We start from the raw sequence: 18,977 nt of genomic DNA on the forward strand, positions 1-18,977 counted from the left end.
TAACTCTGTTCTACACACTCCACTCACCCTGCTCCACTCTCTCCCCACACCCTGCTCCACAAACTACACTCACACTGCTCCACACACTCCACTCACTCTGCTCCACACACTCCATTCACTCTGCTCCACACACTCCACTCACCCTGCTCCACACTCCACTCACCCTGCTCCACACACTCCACTCACCCTTCTCCACTCACTCTCCTATATACATTCCACTCACCCTGCTCCACACACTCCACTCACCCTGCTCCACACACTCCACTCACCCTGCTCCACACACTCCCCTCACCCTGCTCCACACACTCCACTCACCCTGCTCCACACTCTCCACTCATCCTGCTCTAAACACTCCACTCACCCTTTTCTACTCACTCCACTCACCGTACTCCACACACTCCACTCACCCTGCTCCACACACTCCACTCACTCTGCTCCACACACTCCACTCACCCTGTTCCACTCACTCTACTACACACACTCCACTCACCCTGCTCCACACACTCCACTCACCCTGCTCCACACACTCCACTCACCCTGCTCCAATCACTCCATTCACTCTGTTCTACACACTTCACTCACCCTGCTCCACACACTCCACTCACCCTGGTCCACACAGTCCAGTCACTCTGTTCTACACACTCCACTCACCTTGCTCCACACACTCCACTCACCCTGCTTCACACACTCCACTCACCCTGTTCCAATCACTCCATTCACTCTGTTCTACACACTTCATTCACCATGCTCCACACACTCCACTCACCCTGGTCCACACAGTCCACTCACCCTGCTCCACACACTCCACTCACCCTGCTCCACACACTCCACTCACCCTGCTCCACACACTCCACTTACCCTGCTCCACACACTCCATTCACTCTGTTCTACATACTCCACTCACCCTGCTCCACACACTCCATTCACCCTGCTCCACACACCCCACTCTCCCTGCTCCACACACTCCTGCTCCACTTACTCCACTCACCCTGCTCCACACACTTCACTCCCCCTGTTCCACACACTCCACTCACCCTGCTCCACACACTCCACTCACCCTGCTCCACTCACTCCTCTCTCCCTGCTCCACACACTTCACTCACCCTGCTCCACACACTCTATTCACTCTGCTCCACACACTCCATTCACTCTGCTCCACACACTCCACTCACTCTGCTCCACACATTCCACTCACTCTGCTCCATTCACTCTGCTCCACACACTCTACTCACTCTGCTCCACACACTCCACTCACCCTGCTCCACACACTTCACTCGCCCTGCTTCAATCACTCCATTAACTCTGTTCTACACACTCCACTCACCCTGCTCCACTCTCTCCCCACACCCTGCTCCACAAACTACACTCACACTGCTCCACACACTCCACTCACTCTGCTCCACACACTCCATTCACTCTGCTCCACACACTCCACTCACCCTGCTCCACACTCCACTCACCCTGCTCCACACACTCCACTCACCCTTCTCCACTCACTCTCCTATATACATTCCACTCACCCTGCTCCACACACTCCACTCACCCTGCTCCACACACTCCACTCACCCTGCTCCACACACTCCCCTCACCCTGCTCCACACACTCCACTCACCCTGCTCCACTCACTCCTCTCTCCCTGCTCCACACACTTCACTCCCCCTGCTCCACACACTCTATTCACTCTGCTCCACACACTCCATTCACTCTGCTCCACACACTCCACTCACTCTGCTCCACACACTCCACTCACCCTGCTCCAATCACTCCATTCACTCTGTTCTACACACTTCACTCACCCTGCTCCACACACTCCACTCACCCTGGTCCACACAGTCCAGTCACTCTGTTCTACACACTCCACTTACCCTGCTCCACACACCACTCACCCTGCTCCACACACTCCACTCACCCTGCTCCACTTACTACACTTACCCTGCTCCACACACTCCACTCTCCTGCTCCACACACTCCATTCACCCTGCTCCACACACTCCATTCACCCTGCTTCACACACTCCACTTACCATGCTCCACACACTCCATTCACTCTGTTTTACACACTTCAGTCACCCTGCTCCACACACTCCACTTACCCTGCTCCACACACTCCACTTACCCTGCTCCACACACTCCACTCACCCTGCTCCACACACTCCACTCACCCTGCTCCACACACTCCACTCACTCTGCTCCACACACTCCACTCACTCTGCTCTACACACTCCACTCACTCTGCTCCACACACTCCACTCACCCTGCTCCACACACTCCACTCACCCTGCTCCACACACTCCACTCACCCTGCTCCACTTACTACACTTACCCTGCTCCAAATACTCCACTCTCCTGCTCCACACACTCCACTCACCCTGCTCCACACACTCCATTCACCCTGCTTCACACACTCCACTCACCCTGCTCCAAACACTCCATTCACTATGCTCCACACACTCCATTCACTCTGTTTTACACACTCCAGTCACCCTGCTCCACACACTCCACTCACCCTGCTCCACACACTCCACTCAGTCTGCTCCACACACTCCACTCACCATGCTCCACACACTCCACGCACCCTGCCCCACACACCCTGCTCCACACACTCCATTCACCCTGCTCCACACACTCCACTCACCCTACTCCACACACTCCACTCACCCTGCTCCACACACTCCACTCACCCTGCTCCACACACTCCACTCACCCTGCTCCATACACTCCACACTCGTGCTCCACTTACTCCACTCACCCTGCTCCACACACTCCATTCACTCTGTTCTACATATCCACTCACCCTGCTCCACACACTCCACTCACCCTGGTCCACACAGTCCTGTCACTCTGTTCTACACACTCCACTTACCCTGCTCCACACACTCCACTCACCCTGCTCCATTCACTCTCCTCTATACACTCCACTTACCCTGCTCCACACACTCCACTCACTCTCCTCTGTACTCTTCACCCACTCTGCTCCCCTCACCCCACTTACTCTGCTCCATTCACTCTGCTCCCCTCACCCCACTTACTCTGCTCCACTCACCCCACTCACTCTGCTCCCCTCACCCCACTTACTCTGCTCCCCTCACTCTGCTCCCCTCACCCCACTTACTCTGCTCCACTCACTCTGCTCCACTCATCCCACTTACTCTGCTCCACTCACCCCATTTACCCTGCTCCACACACTCCTCTTACCCTGCTCAACTCATTGGCTGCCCTCAGGCCTACAGAGAAGGCCTATCTCTTACTCTGCCGGCCGGACCCTTGAACTCAGGTCTGGCCCTCCATCAGCTCACCGGTGGCCTGGTAATGACTCCCAAAGTCTTCCAATCCCATGTATCAGACCACCGGCTTGTTGTCTCATGGTGGCCGGACACATCTACATGCAGCACGCTCCTCTGACATCACAGGCGGTCTCTTCCGCTCACTACCTAGAATTACTCTTCCCTCTTTATATCTCGTAGCATACGTCAGTTGCCACAGCTACGCCACAATGTCACAGTACAGCCCCCCGTGCCACAACTGCCCTCAACGTCCGCATCATGCCCTGCGTGGACCTGTGAGGACAACAGACTCCTCCTGCCCGGAGAACAGGTCTCTCTGCGATGGCGACATAGATAAAGTGCCCCACCAGACATCACAATACACAGGGCAAACAGGGGCAGCAGTGAGGACATATCACATAGGGCAATAACCATCTAAAGAGGAACACACACAATTACTGTAATGGGGACTTGAGGGTTCCATGCTTCCATATTGGCTGTCCCAGCATGTAGTGACCAATACGGCGAGTTATGGCGTGATACGTCTCTGATACGTCCCTAATATGGCTGCAGAACTGGGAAGACGGGGCTGGAATGGTGACCACTCAATACCACGAGTTGTCGGGAGAACGTTTTCCTCACCTTGAAAGCCGCCTTGAGGTCCTCCTCATGGGTCTGGTTACTCTGCCAGGGTTTATAGGCATCTCTGCTCCCATCAGAACGTAAACTTTCACCAAACACATCCACGTAGAAGAAGACGTAGTCGCCGTTGGTTAACTTCTCCTTGTGAGCCTGCAGCATTATCCTATGGAGCATATCCAGGGGTCCGCAGATGTAAATCACTGAGAAGACAGAAGAACATGAGTGTCAAGACGGGAAGAATCACCGGCGAATGCTGAACACGTCCGAGAACTTATATGAGAAGACATGGACCCCAGAGAAATGTCACCCCTAATATAATCCCTCCCGAAAGCCCAAGTCATGGAGAATCCTAAAGGCTGCTACAATGAGGAGTGGTCCACCATGGTAGACCATAAGAGTGGACATCATTGTCTCTTCTGTGATGCTCAGTGCTCATATCACATTCCAGTTCTTGACCCTCTATACTATACAAAGAGGAGAGCGATAAAGGAAGCCATCCCTACTCAAGATCTGTCAACAGCAGTAGTCCCACTCCAGTCTGTTGTCTGATCTCCACAAACTCTACACAAATGGGTCAAGTGCAAAGAAGTGGAACCAGGAATGAAGAAGAGACCTACGATGGTGGTGTCATACATGAGGCGTCCTGATGGAAGCCTCCTCCACCCCGTACAGTGCTGACCCGCAGGTGGAGTGGGACCAGGAGTGAAGAAGAGACCTACGATGGTGGTGTCATACATGAAGCGTCCTGACGGAAGCCTCCTCCACCCCGTACAGTGCTGACCCGCAGGTGGAGTGGGACCAGGAGTGAAGAAGAGACCTACGATGATGGTGTCATACATGAAGCGTCCTGACGGAAGCCTCCTCCACCCCGTACAGTGCTGACCCGCAGGTGGAGTAGGACCAGGAGTGAAGAAGAGACCTACGATGGTGGTGTCATACATGAAGCGTCCTGACGGAAGCCTCCTCCACCCCGTACAGTGCTGACCCGCAGGTGGAGTGGGACCAGGAGTGAAGAAGAGGCCTACGATGATGGTGTCATACATGAAGCATCCTGACGGAAGCCTCCTCCAACCCGTACAGTGCTGACCCGCAGGTGGAGTGGGACCAGGAGTGAAGAAGAGACCTACGATGGTGGTGTCATACATCAAGCGTCCTGACGGAAGCCTCCTCCACCCCGTACAGTGCTGACCCGCAGGTGGAGTGGGACCAGGAGTGAAGAAGAGGCCTACGATGATGGTGTCATACATGAAGCATCCTGACGGAAGCCTCCTCCAACCCGTACAGTGCTGACCCGCAGGTGGAGTGGGACCAGGAGTGAAGAAGAGACCTACGATGGTGGTGTCATACATCAAGCGTCCTGACGGAAGCCTCCTCCACCCCGTACAGTGCTGACCCGCAGGTGGAGTGGGACCAGGAGTGAAGAAGAGGCCTACGATGATGGTGTCATACATGAAGCATCCTGACAGAAGCCTCCTCCAACCCGTACAGTGCTGACCCGCAGGTGGAGTGGGACCAGGAGTGAAGAAGAGGCCTACGATGATGGTGTCATACATGAAGCATCCTGACGGAAGCCTCCTCCAACCCGTACAGTGCTGACCCGCAGGTGGAGTGGGACCAGGAGTGAAGAAGAGACCTACGATGGTGGTGTCATACATGAAGCGTCCTGACGGAAGCCTCCTCCACCCCGTACAGTGCTGACCCGCCGGTGGAGTGGGACCAGGAGTGAAGAAGAGGCCTACGATGGTGGTGTCATACATGAAGCATCCTGACGGAAGCCTCCTCCACCCCGTACAGTGCTGACCCGCAGGTGGAGTGGGACCAGGAGTGAAGAAGAGACCTACGATGGTGGTGTCATACATGAAGCGTCCTGACGGAAGCCTCCTCCAACCCGTACAGTGCTGACCCGCAGGTGGAGTGGGACCAGGAGTGAAGAAGAGACCTACGATGGTGGTGTCATACATGAAGCGTCCTGACGGAAGCCTCCTCCACCCCGTACAGTGCTGACCCGCAGGTGGAGCGGGACCAGGAGTGAAGAAGAGACCTACGATGGTGGTGTCATACATGAAGCGTCCTGACGGAAGCCTCCTCCACCCCGTACAGTGCTGACCCGCAGGTGGAGTGGGACCAGGAGTGAAGAAGAGGCCTACGATGGTGGTGTCATACATCATGCGTCCTGACCGAAACCTCCTCCACCCCGCACAGTGCTGACCCGCAGGTGGAGTGGGAGCAGTGTTGACGCCATGACGCTTGGGGGCGGGATGTATGGAAAGGTCATAGGATGATGAGGGTGATGGAAATCTACTGAGCTCCGATTTTCATGACGGAGCGAGTCCAAGAAAAAATGGGATGTTGGGAGAGGAGGGCGGAAAGTAATGAAGAGCAGAATCTATGGTGGACGCCGGAAGACACCCAAAACTCAACAGTTCTGGCTGCGGCAGGGCGACATCGCTCCATTATTGCTCCACCGGGTCAGATGGTACGGGATTTGGGTTATTTTATGCCCACTACCCCCACTTCCACCACTACCCCCACTACCCCCACTGCCACCACTACCCCCACTACCCCCACTACCCCCACTACACCTACTACGTCTACTACGTCCACTACCTCCACTACCCCCACTACCTCCACTACCTCCACTACCCCCACTACCCCCACTACCTCCACTACCCCCACTACCCCCACTGCCACCACTACACCCACTACCTCCACTACACCCACTACCCCTACTACGTCCACTACCCCCACTACCTCCACTACATCCACTACTTCCACTACATCCACTACTTCCACTACCCCCACTACCTCCACTACCCCCACTGTCTTCATCAACACTTTGTCTCCTGGTCTGTGGACATTGGTTTTGGGTGGCTCCATCTCTGCCACAGTATCACCTCCTCGTAGGGCGATGCCAGGGCCGTACTACTGACGCCAAGGTCATGATGTGGCAAAGAAAAAGATTACTCCAAGGAGAAATGTAACTGGAGGGAATGAGGAGGTCCTCCGCTGTCATGAGTAACATCCTGGGAGGACTATGCCGACCACTAGTCCCTGGGGCTCCCTCGGAGTGATAGACCCATGGGCAAATTATAGCCCATTACATTATCTCTGCCCATTGCATTATCTCTGCCCACTACGTCATCTCTGCCCAGTATCTTATCTCTGCCCACTATATTATCTCTGCCCACTATGTTATCTCCACCCATTAAATTATCTCTGCCCATTGCATTATCTCTGCCCACTACGTCATCTCTGCCCAGTACGTTATCTCTGCCCACTATATTACCTCTGCCCACTACGTTATCTCTGCCCACTACGTTATCTCTGCCCACTACGTAATCTCTGCCCAGTACATTATGTCTACCCAGTACGTTATCTCTGCCCACTACGTTATCTCTGCCCACTACGTTATCTCTGCCCAGTACGTTATCTCTGCCCACTACGTCAACTCTGCCCAGTACGTCATCTCTGCCCAGTACGTTATCTCTGCCCACTACGTTATCTCTGCCCACTACGTTATCTCTGCCCAGTACGTTATCTCTGCCCACTACGTCAACTCTGCCCAGTACGTCATCTCTGCCCAGTACGTTATCTCTGCCCACTACGTTATCTCTGCCCATTATGTTCTCTCTGCCAGGCACGTTATCTCTGCCCACTATGTTATCTCTGCCCACTACATCATCTCTGCCCACTACGTTATCTCTGTCCACTACGTTATCTCTGTCCACTTCGTTATCTCTGCCCATTATGTTATCTCTGCCAACAATGTTATCTCTGCCCAGTACGTTATCTCTGCCCACTACTTAATCTCTGCCCAGTACATTATCTCTGCCCACTACGTTATCTCTGCCCACTACGTTATCTCTGCCCAGTACGTTATCTCTGCCCAGTACATTATCTCTGCCCAGTACGTTATCTCTGCCCACTATATTATCTCTGCCCACTACGTTATCTCTGCCCAGTACGTTATCTCTGCCCACTACATTATCTCTTCCCACTACGTTAACTCTGCCCACTACGTTATCTCTGCCCAGTACGTTATCTCTGCCCAGTACGTTATTTCTGCCCAGTACGTTATCTCTGCCCACTACATTATCTTTGCCCACTACATTATCTCTGCCCAGTACGTTACCTCTGCCCAGTACGTTATCTCTGCCCAGTACGTTATCTCTGCCCACTATGTTATCTCTGCCCAGTACATTATCTCTACCCACTACGATATCTCTGCCCACTACATTATCTGTGCTCACTATGCTATCTCTGCCCACTATATTATCTCTGCCCACTATGTTATCTCCACCCATTAAATTATCTCTGCCCACTACGTCATCTCTGCCCAGTACGTTATCTCTGCCCACTATATTACCTCTGCCCACTACGTTATCTCTGCCCACTACGTTATCTCTGCCCACTACGTAATCTCTGCCCAGTACATTATGTCTACCCAGTACGTTATCTCTGCCCACTACGTTATCTCTGCCCATTATGTTCTCTCTGCCAGGCACGTTATCTCTGCCCACTATGTTATCTCTGCCCACTACATCATCTCTGTCCACTACGTTATCTCTGTCCACTACGTTATCTCTGCCCACAATGTTATCTCTGCCCAGTACGTTATCTCTGCCCACTACGTAATCTCTGCCCAGTACATTATCTCTGCCCACTACGTTATCTCTGCCCACTACGTTATCTCTGCCCAGTACATTATCTCTGCCCAGTACGTTATCTCTGCCCACTATATTATCTCTGCCCACTACGTTATCTCTGCCCAGTACGTTATCTCTGCCCACTACATTATCTCTTCCCACTACGTTAACTCTGCCCACTACGTTATCTCTGCCCAGTACGTTATTTCTGCCCAGTACGTTATCTCTGCCCAGTACATTATCTCTGCCCACTACATTATCTTTGCCCCCTACATTATCTCTGCCCAGTACGTTATCTCTGCCCACTATGTTATCTCTGCCCAGTACATTATCTCTACCCACTACGATATCTCTGCCCACTACATTATCTGTGCTCACTATGCTATCTCTGCCCAGTACATTATCTCTGCCCACTATGTTATCTCTGCCCAGTACGTTATATCTGCCCAGTACGTTATCTCTGCCCTGTACGTTATCTCTGCCCACTACGTTATCTCTGCCCAGTACGTTATCTCTGCCCACTATGTTATCTCTGCCCAGTACATTATCTCTGCCCACTATGTTATCTCTGCCCACTACATTATCTCTGCCCACTACATTATCTCTGCTCACTATGCTATCTCTGCCCAGTACCTTATCTCTGCCCACTATGTTATCTCTGCCCAGTACGTTATCTCTGCCCAGTAAATTATCTCTGCCCACTACGTTATCTCTGCCCAGTACGTTATCTCTGCCCAGTACGTTATCTCTGCCCAGTACATTATCTCTGCCCAGTACGTTATCTCTGCCCAGTACGTTATCTCTGCCCAGTACGTTATCTCTGCCCAGTACGTTATCTCTGCCCACTATGTTATCTCTGCCCAGTACATTATCTCTGCCCACTATGTTATCTCTGCCCACTACATTATCTCTGCCCACTACATTATCTCTGCTCACTATGCTATCTCTGCCCAGTACCTTATCTCTGCCCACTATGTTATCTCTGCCCAGTACGTTATCTCTGCCCAGTAAATTATCTCTGCCCACTACGTTATCTCTGCCCAGTACATTATCTCTGCCCAGTACGTTATCTCTGCCCAGTACGTTATCTCTGCCCAGTACGTTACCTCTGCCCACTACATTATCTCTGCCCACTACGTTATCTCTGTCCACTATATTATCTCTGCCCACTATATTATCTCTGCCCACTATATTATCTCTCCCCACTATATTATCTCTGCCCACTACGTTATCTCTGCCCACTACATTACCTCTGCCCACTAAGTTATCTCAATGCATAGAGTGCCTGCCGGCAAACAAAGCCCTTGTTTTCCAACTACCAAAATAAAACAACAACATTTTATTAGGTATAACAACCATAGACAGACTACATGAGAGTTAAAATTCCTGGTCCATTGCTGATAAGGATCAGCATAGTGCAATATGTAAAGACTCAATGGAAGCAAGGAGCTAGTGACTGCAGTCCGCAGCACCAATGCTGTCACTTAAATTCTAAAGGATCAGCAATGATTAAAATTCAAAAGAGCCCCCCCGACATGTTTCGCTACCGACGTAGCGTCTTCAGGGGTATCGGGGCTAGTGACAGCGAGCGGTGGAATCCACAGTCATATATACAAGGAGAAGTGTCTACACGTGTGCCCATAATTAGCTGGGAGCCAATCAGAAACCGAATAGAGGACCGTGCCTCCACTCGGCTGACTGACAGTAAGCACAGCAAATCGCAGACGAAACCCTGACCACCAATGAATGCAGTGCAGGCGCGCATGCGCTGTAAAGAATATACAGGAGATAGAGAAAATCGGGTAGTTAGAAAGATGTTGACGAGGGTTCATCTGGGCGCATGCGTACTGCAATGTATGCAAACATCGTAAGGTGAGATGTAAACACTAGGTCAATCCGTGACCAGCGATAAAGAGGGGAGACTGTAGACCAATAGACTGGGAGTTATGGCTATGATAACGTGAACCACTGAGGGGGTGTAGCACGGGTATAGACGATGTGTGTGTAATGCCAACTAGAAGATATCATTAATAGGGGCACAGGTTTAATCTATAGTAGGAGCTCGATTGTAAGTTTAAAGGAAACCGTCACAACAGTCGCTAAAATAGTCTGAATAGTTATCCAAAAGTCAATAAATAGTAACGGATAACAAAAGGTATAGTCATAATCAGAATTAGTTCCATGATAATGCAGCCTATAACCCAGGGCGCTCAAAGGAAAAACGTCATCATGTTTACATAAAAGGAACCGGCAGATGATAATGAAATGCTCATATCAGATAGTAGATACATTCACAGAAATGCCGCAAAGGTAAAACCCTCGTTGAGGCCCCCTGGACTGAGAGAACCCAAACGATGGATCCAACGTGCCTCCTCTTGTAGTAACCTGCGATCCAGGTTACCTGCTCTGGGGCCAAGATTAATATGGGTGATACCCCAAAATTGTAAGGCACGAATATCCCCGTCATGTGCAGAGCGCATGTGCCTAGAGAGTGGTGTGTCTTCTTTGTGATGAATGGTACTTGGGTGTTTCCAGATTCTCCTCCTCAATTCCTGTATGGTCTTGCCAACATACAGTTTAGGACAAGGGCACTTAGCAATATAAATAACCCCCCTACTCTGACAATTAATACGTTCTCTGATCTGGTAAGATCTTCCATCCAATGGATTTGTGACATGTTTGACGGTAGGCATGAGATAGCAGAAAGAGCACCGACCACATGGGTGTGAGCCAATAATTGATGACTTTAGCCAACATTTCGACATCGCATTCGGTCCGGAGTGATGACTATGGACCAGGTAGTCGCGTAGGTTCCTCCCTCTACGGTAGGTGATACTAGGTGTAGAGGGGATAGCATCACGAAGATCCGGGTCGGCCAAAAGAATTGGCCAGTGTCGGTGTAGAATTTCGCGTACCTGTTGGGAGCCAGTATCAAAAGTGCCGATGCATCTGATGCCAGTAGATCCCATGGATTTAGCAGTGATCGCTATTTGTTGAACATCTTGAGACCTACGTTCACATAATAATTCACTTCTATTAGTAGCCCTAGCCCTGGCATAAGCTTTGTGCAGCCACTTTCTGGGATAACCTCTTGCCACAAATTTGGAGAAGAGGCTATTACATTCCAGTTGAAAGGACCCTTCGTCCGAACAGTTCCTTCTTGCACGGAGGTACTGTCCAATAGGGATTCCCTTCTTAAGGGCAGGAGGATGGTAACTTTCCCAATGCAATAGACTGTTTGTATACGTAGGTTTCCTGGAGATATCAGTATGGACACCACCAGCAGGATCCAAGGAAATTTTTAAATCCCAAAAAAAATTTCTTTTTCGTGTATACAGTGAGTGAATTTCATACCCACCTGATTAGTATTGAGTATGTTCATGAAATCGTGAAATAGGGATAGGTCACCATCCCACAGGAGGAGAATATCATCGATATATCTCCCCCAGAAAAGGATGTGACAGGTGTAAGAGGCTAGTGTGTCAGTGAAAACTATGGTGTCTTCCCACCAACCCAAAAATAAGTTTGCATATGTGGGTGCACAGACAGTGCCCATTGCAGTTCCTTTTATCTGTTGATAAAATTTGCGATCAAATAAGAAATAATTGTGAGTGAGGAGAAATTGAAGTAGTGATAGTAGAAATTTATTACGTGCATGAAATTGGGTGCCTTTAGTACCTAAAAAGTGTGCAACTGCTGTGAGGCCAAATTGATGTTGAATATTGGTGTAAAGTGATTCCACGTTGATACTAGCAATGAGTGTGGAGGGAGTAACATGGATCTCCTGGATCCTGTTAATGGTGTCCTTGGTATCTCTCAGGAATGAGGGCAAAGAGGTAACAAAAGGTGAGAGAATCTCGTCCAGATACATGCTAATGCCTTGAGTCAGGCTGTCATTACCAGACACAATCGGTCTACCTGGCACTGGGCGAGATTCCTTATGGATCTTTGGCAGAGCGTAGAAGGTCGCCAAGGTTGGAACAGGGTTATAGATCCGTTTGAATTCCTCGTTGGTAATAAGGCTAAGTGTCTTCGCTTCGTCAAGTAGTATGTGCAGCTCTCTCAAGAACAGATCAGTAGGATTTTTGTCCCGGATGATGTAGGTAGTTGTATCATCCAACAATCTGTGGGCCATAGCGACATAATCACCCTGGTCCATAACCACAATATTGCCTCCTTTGTCAGAGGGTTTTATAGTGATTAAGTCGTTGTGGCAGAGTTCAGTAAGTGCTACTCTTTCTGGTTCGCTTAAATTAGCAAGCGCTAACGTTTTATCTGATCTGATCTTTTTGAGATCCGCACACACCAGCTTAACAAACACATCTATATGAGCGTATTGAGAAAATGGTGGAGTAAGCTTCGATTTAGGGCGCAGTGAGAAAAAAGGACCAACTGCAGCAATGGGACCTACTTCGTTCTCATATAGCAGAGCTTCAAGGTCTCTAAGTGTATTCTGTTGGGCTCTATCCATTCCTGCCATGTCAGAGGTATTGTTTTTAAAGTATTTATGTAGGGCTACTTTTCTGGCAAATAAATTCACATCTTTAGTCCACACAAATTCATCGAATAAGGGAGTGGGAGTAAAAGATAAGCCTCTACGCAAGAGTGCAAGTTCAGAATCGTTTAGGTGGATAGAAGATATATTGTACACCTGCATCTCATCACTTATGGCAGGAGGGATAGGCAGTACCATTGTTAGTTCGGATTCCATCGAGAGCTGGTTAGTCCTAAAAAAGGAAAAGTATTTGGGGGTACACTTATATTGTTCGCAGTACCAATCGGGCATTTTGTGCTCATAGTAGTTTGACTGGAACCCGTACCAGTGGGATGGGGGGTTAGAGGGACAGTTGAAGTACCAGAGACTGCGGATACAGAAAAAGCTGGTAATGAGCACGAGTGCGAGGTGGTAGTAGGGATTGGGTGGGACTGACATTTTGTATTTGATCTGGTCTGTACGGTACTTCGTTTTGCAGAATTAAATCTATTGTTGATCTTGCGTTTGGTACCAGATCTAGAGCTACGTGAACGTACAGACTCGTCCACTCGAGACGCCTCAGAGTCAGAGAAGTCCGTGAAGACTTGTACACGCTTAGGGGCGGGACGTGACTGTGTCTTGTACGTATATACTTGACCAGTCCCTGCGATCCCTAACATATTTACGGTGCTTCCTCTCTTTTATTTCAGCTTTTCAATGTTTTTCTGTAAATTGGTTTCACAGTTATTAAATTCACTCAGGGTGTTAAAGCCCTGAATGTCCCCAATTTCCTTTTCCAGTTGCAGAGCAATTTTATTACAATCACGTTTTTCGAAATCTAGAATATATTGTAATAGTCGCAGAGAGCTCTCTGTAAGGAGCTCTTCCCAGCCTTTGACAAATTCTACGTCACTGCGATAAGAGTTGGGGGTAATATTGATGCGAAGCCCCCTATACACAATTTTGTGCTGTATATAGGTCTCAAGGACCGAATGCGATGTCGAAATGTTGGCTAAAGTCATCAATTATTGGCTCACACCCATGTGGTCGGTGCTCTTTCTGCTATCTCATGCCTACCGTCAAACATGTCACAAATCCATTGGATGGAAGATCTTACCAGATCAGAGAACGTATTAATTGTCAGAGTAGGGGGGTTATTTATATTGCTAAGTGCCCTTGTCCTAAACTGTATGTTGGCAAGACCATACAGGAATTGAGGAGGAGAATCTGGAAACACCCAAGTACCATTCATCACACAGAAGACACACCACTCTCTAGGCACATGCGCTCTGCACATGACGGGGATATTCGTGCCTTACAATTTTGGGGTATCACCCATATTAATCTTGGCCCCAGAGCAGGTAACCTGGATCGCAGGTTACTACAAGAGGAGGCACGTTGGATCCATCGTTTGGGTTCTCTCAGTCCAGGGGGCCTCAACGAGGGTTTTACCTTTGCGGCATTTCTGTGAATGTATCTACTATCTGATATGAGCATTTCATTATCATCTGCCGGTTCCTTTTATGTAAACATGATGACGTTTTTCCTTTGAGCGCCCTGGGTTATAGGCTGCATTATCATGGAACTAATTCTGATTATGACTATACCTTTTGTTATCCGTTACTATTTATTGACTTTTGGATAACTATTCAGACTATTTTAGTGACTGTTGTGACGGTTTCCTTTAAACTTACAATCGAGCTCCTACTATAGATTAAACCTGTGCCCCTATTAATGATATCTTCTAGTTGGCATTACACACACATCGTCTATACCCGTGCTACACCCCCTCAGTGGTTCACGTTATCATAGCCATAACTCCCAGTCTATTGGTCTACAGTCTCCCCTCTTTATCGCTGGTCACGGATTGACCTAGTGTTTACGTCTCTCCTTACGATGTTTGCATACATTGCAGTACGCATGCGCCCAGATGAACCCTCGTCAACATCTTTCTAACTACCCGATTTTCTCTCTCCTGTATATTCTTTACAGCGCATGCGCGCCTGCACTGCATTCATTGGTGGTCAGGGTTTCGTCTGCGATTTGCTGTGCTTACTGTCAGTCAGCCGAGTGGAGGCACGGCCCTCTATTCGGTTTCTGATTGGCTCCCAGCTAATTATGGGCACACGTGTAGACACTTCTCCTTGTATATATGACTGTGGATTCCACCGCTCGCTGTCACTAGCCCCGATACCCCTGAAGACGCTACGTCGGTAGCGAAACATGTCGGGGGGGCTCTTTTGAATTTTAATCATTGGTCCTGCTGATCCTTTAGAATTTAAGTGACAGCATTGGTGCTGCGGACTGCAGTCACTAGCTCCTTGCTTCCATTGAGTCTTTACATATTGCACTATGCTGATCCCTATCAGCAATGGACCAGGAATTTTAACTCTCATGTAGTCTGTCTATGGTTGTTATACCTAATAAAATGTTGTTGTTTTATTTGGGTAGTTGGGAAACAAGGGCTTTGTTTGCCGGCAGGCACTCTATGCATTGAATCTCTTGCGCCCACCAACTATTGGGGTCCATCCCTTAGTAATTGCACTACGTTATCTCTGCCCCGACTCCGTTCTTAATCCTTGCCCTGACGTATCGAGGTACCACATCACGACTATAAGATGAAACGGACGACCACACCCGATCTACAAATGGCAGCAAGCAACATTTTGGCATGACTTAATAAAACTATTTCCGTGGACTGCTGCATGGGGGAGGGGTAGAGGAAGGACAGTTATCGGCATATGGCTGGGAGACTGGGGTCTTTCAAAGCAAGCACCACTTATGTATAATTATGTCACTATATCTTTAAATCTGTATATATTGCTTTAAATACTCCACATTACGTACATCTTGTGTGGTAACTGGACTGAGGACTGTATAGAGAGTGTCCTGTGTAGTAACTGGACTAAGGACTGTATAGAAAGTGTCCTGTGTAGTAACTGGACTGAGGACTGTATAGAAAGTGTCCTGTGTAGTAACTGGACTGAGGACTGTATAGAAAGTGTCCTGTGTAGTAACTGGAATGAGGACTGTATAGAGAGTGTCCTGTGTAGTAACTGGACTGAGGAGTGTATATAAAGTGTCCTGTGTAGTAACTGGACTGAGGACTGTATAGAAAGTGTCCTGTATAGAAAGTGTCCTGTGTAGTAACTGGACTGAGGACTGTATAGAAAGTGTCCTGTGTAGTAACTGGAATGAGGACTGTATAGAGAGTGTCCTGTGTAGTAATTGGACTGAGGAGTGTATATAAAGTGTCCTGTGTAGTAACTGGACTGAGGACTGTATAGAAAGTGTCCTGTATAGAAAGTGTCCTGTGTAGTAACTGGACTGAGGACTGTATAGAAAGTGTCCTGTGTAGTAACTGGAATGAGGACTGTATAGAGAGTGTCCTGTGTAGTAACTGGACTGAGGACTGTATAGAAAGTGTCCTGTGTAGTAACTGGACTAAGGACTGTATAGAAAGTGTCCTGTGTAGTAACTGGACTGAGGACTGTATAGAAAGTGTCCTGTGTAGTAACTGGACTGAGGACTGTATAGAAAGTGTCCTGTGTAGTAACTGGAATGAGGACTGTATAGAGAGTGTCCTGTGTAGTAACTGGACTGAGGAGTGTATATAAAGTGTCCTGTGTAGTAACTGGACTGAGGACTGTATAGAAAGTGTCCTGTATAGAAAGTGTCCTGTGTAGTAACTGGACTGAGGACTGTATAGAAAGTGTCCTGTGTAGTAACTGGAATGAGGACTGTATAGAGAGTGTCCTGTGTAGTAATTGGACTGAGGAGTGTATATAAAGTGTCCTGTGTAGTAACTGGACTGAGGACTGTATAGAAAGTGTCCTGTATAGAAAGTGTCCTCTGTAGTAACTGGACTGAGGACTGTATAGAAAGTGGTCTGTGTAGTAACTGGACTGAGGACTGTATAGAAAGTGTCCTGTGTAGTAACTGGACTGAGTACTGTGTAGAAAGTGTCCTATGTAGTAACTGGACTGAGGACTATATAGAAAGTGTCCTGTATAGAAAGTGTCCTCTGTAGTAACTGGACTAAGGACTGTATAGAAATTGTCCCATGTGGTAACTGGACTGAGGACTGTATAGAAAGTGTCCTGTGTAGTAACTGGACTGAGGACTGTATAGAGAGTGTCCTGTGTAGTAACTGGACTGAGGACTGTATAGAAAGTGTCCTGTGTAGTAACTGGACTGAGGACTGTATAGAAAGTGTCCTGTGTAGTAAATGGACTGAGGACTGTATAGAAAGTGTCCTGTGTAGTAACTGGACTGAGAACTGTATAGAAAGTGTCCTGTGTAGTAACTGGACTGAGGACTGTATAGAAAGTGTCCTGTGTAGTAACTGGACTGAGGACTGTATAGAAAGTATCCTGTGTAGTAACTGGACTGAGGACTGTATAGAGAGTGTCCTCTGTAGTAACTGGACTGAGGACTGTATAGGAAGTGTCCTGTGTAGTATCGGGACTGAGGACTGTATAGAATGTGTCCTGTGTAGTAACTGGACTGAGGACTGAGTAGAAAGTGTCCTGTGTAGTAACTGGACTGAGGACTGTGTAGAAAGTTTCCTGTGTAGTAACTGGACAGAGGACTGTATAGAGAGTGTCCTGTGTAGTATCTGGACTAAGGACTGTATAGAAAGTGTCCTGTGTAGTAACTGTACTGAGGACTGTATGGAGAGTGTCCTGTGTAGTAACTGGACTGAGGCCTGTACAGAAAGTGTCCTGTGTAGTAACTGGACTAAGGACTGTATCGAAAGTATCCTGTGTAGTAACAGGACTAAGGACTGTATAGAAAGTGTCCTGTGTAGTAACTGGACTGAGGACTGTATAGAAAGTGTCCTGTGTACCAACTGAACTGAGGACTGTATAGAAAGTGTCCTGTGTAGTAAATTGACTAAGGACTGTAAAGAAAGTGTCCTGTGTAGTAACTGGACTGAGGACTGTATAGAAAGTGTCCTGTGTAGTATCTGGACTGAGGACTGTGTAGAAAGTGTCCTGTGTAGTAACTGGACTGAGGACTGTATAGAGAGTTTCCTGTATAGTAACTGGACTGAGGACTGTATAGAAAGTGTCCTGTGTAGTATCTGGAATGAGGACTGTATAGAAAGTGTCCTGTGTAGTAACTGGACTGAGGACTGTATAGAAAGTGTCCTGTGTAGTAATTGGACTGAGGAGTGTATATAAAGTGTCCTGTGTAGTAACTGGACTGAGGACTGTATAGAAAGTGTCCTCTGTAGTAACTGGACTGAGGACTGTATAGAAAGTGGTCTGTGTAGTAACTGGACTGAGGACTGTATAGAAAGTGTCCTGTGTAGTAACTGGACTGAGTACTGTGTAGAAAGTGTCCTATGTAGTAACTGGACTGAGGACTATATAGAAAGTGTCCTGTATAGAAAGTGTCCTCTGTAGTAACTGGACTAAGGACTGTATAGAAATTGTCCCATGTGGTAACTGGACTGAGGACTGTATAGAAAGTGTCCTGTGTAGTAACTGGACTGAGGACTGTATAGAAAGTGTTCTGTGTAGTAACTGGACTGAGGACTGTATAGAGAGTGTCCTGTGTAGTAACTGGACTGAGGACTGTATAGAAAGTGTCCTGTGTAGTAACTGGACTGAGGACTGTATAGAAAGTGTCCTGTGTAGTAAATGGACTGAGGACTGTATAGAAAGTGTCCTGTGTAGTAACTGGACTGAGGACTGTATAGAAAGTGTCCTGTGTAGTAACTGGACTGAGAACTGTATAGAAAGTGTCCTGTGTAGTAACTGGACTGAGGACTGTATAGAAAGTGTCCTGTGTAGTAACTGGACTGAGGACTGTATAGAAAGTGTCCTGTGTAGTAACTGGACTGAGGACTGTATAGAGAGTGTCCTCTGTAGTAACTGGACTGAGGACTGTATAGGAAGTGTCCTGTGTAGTATCGGGACTGAGGACTGTATAGAATGTGTCCTGT

General features: G+C 48.4%; 1 protein-coding gene across 1 annotated transcript in view; it reads right to left on the bottom strand.

The window, feature by feature from the left end:
- The window catches only part of NPR2 (natriuretic peptide receptor 2), a 265,799-nt gene that overhangs the window by 195,103 nt on the left and 51,719 nt on the right, over positions 1-18,977 (bottom strand). Inside the window, exon 2 of the mRNA XM_075844429.1 lies at positions 3,905-4,104. Within this exon, the coding sequence (XP_075700544.1) occupies positions 3,905-4,104 (200 nt within the window). The remainder of the gene's footprint in view (positions 1-3,904; positions 4,105-18,977) is intronic.

Source organism: Rhinoderma darwinii, chromosome 1 (assembly GCF_050947455.1).
Source record: "Rhinoderma darwinii isolate aRhiDar2 chromosome 1, aRhiDar2.hap1, whole genome shotgun sequence".
Classification (NCBI taxonomy): domain Eukaryota; kingdom Metazoa; phylum Chordata; class Amphibia; order Anura; family Rhinodermatidae; genus Rhinoderma; species Rhinoderma darwinii.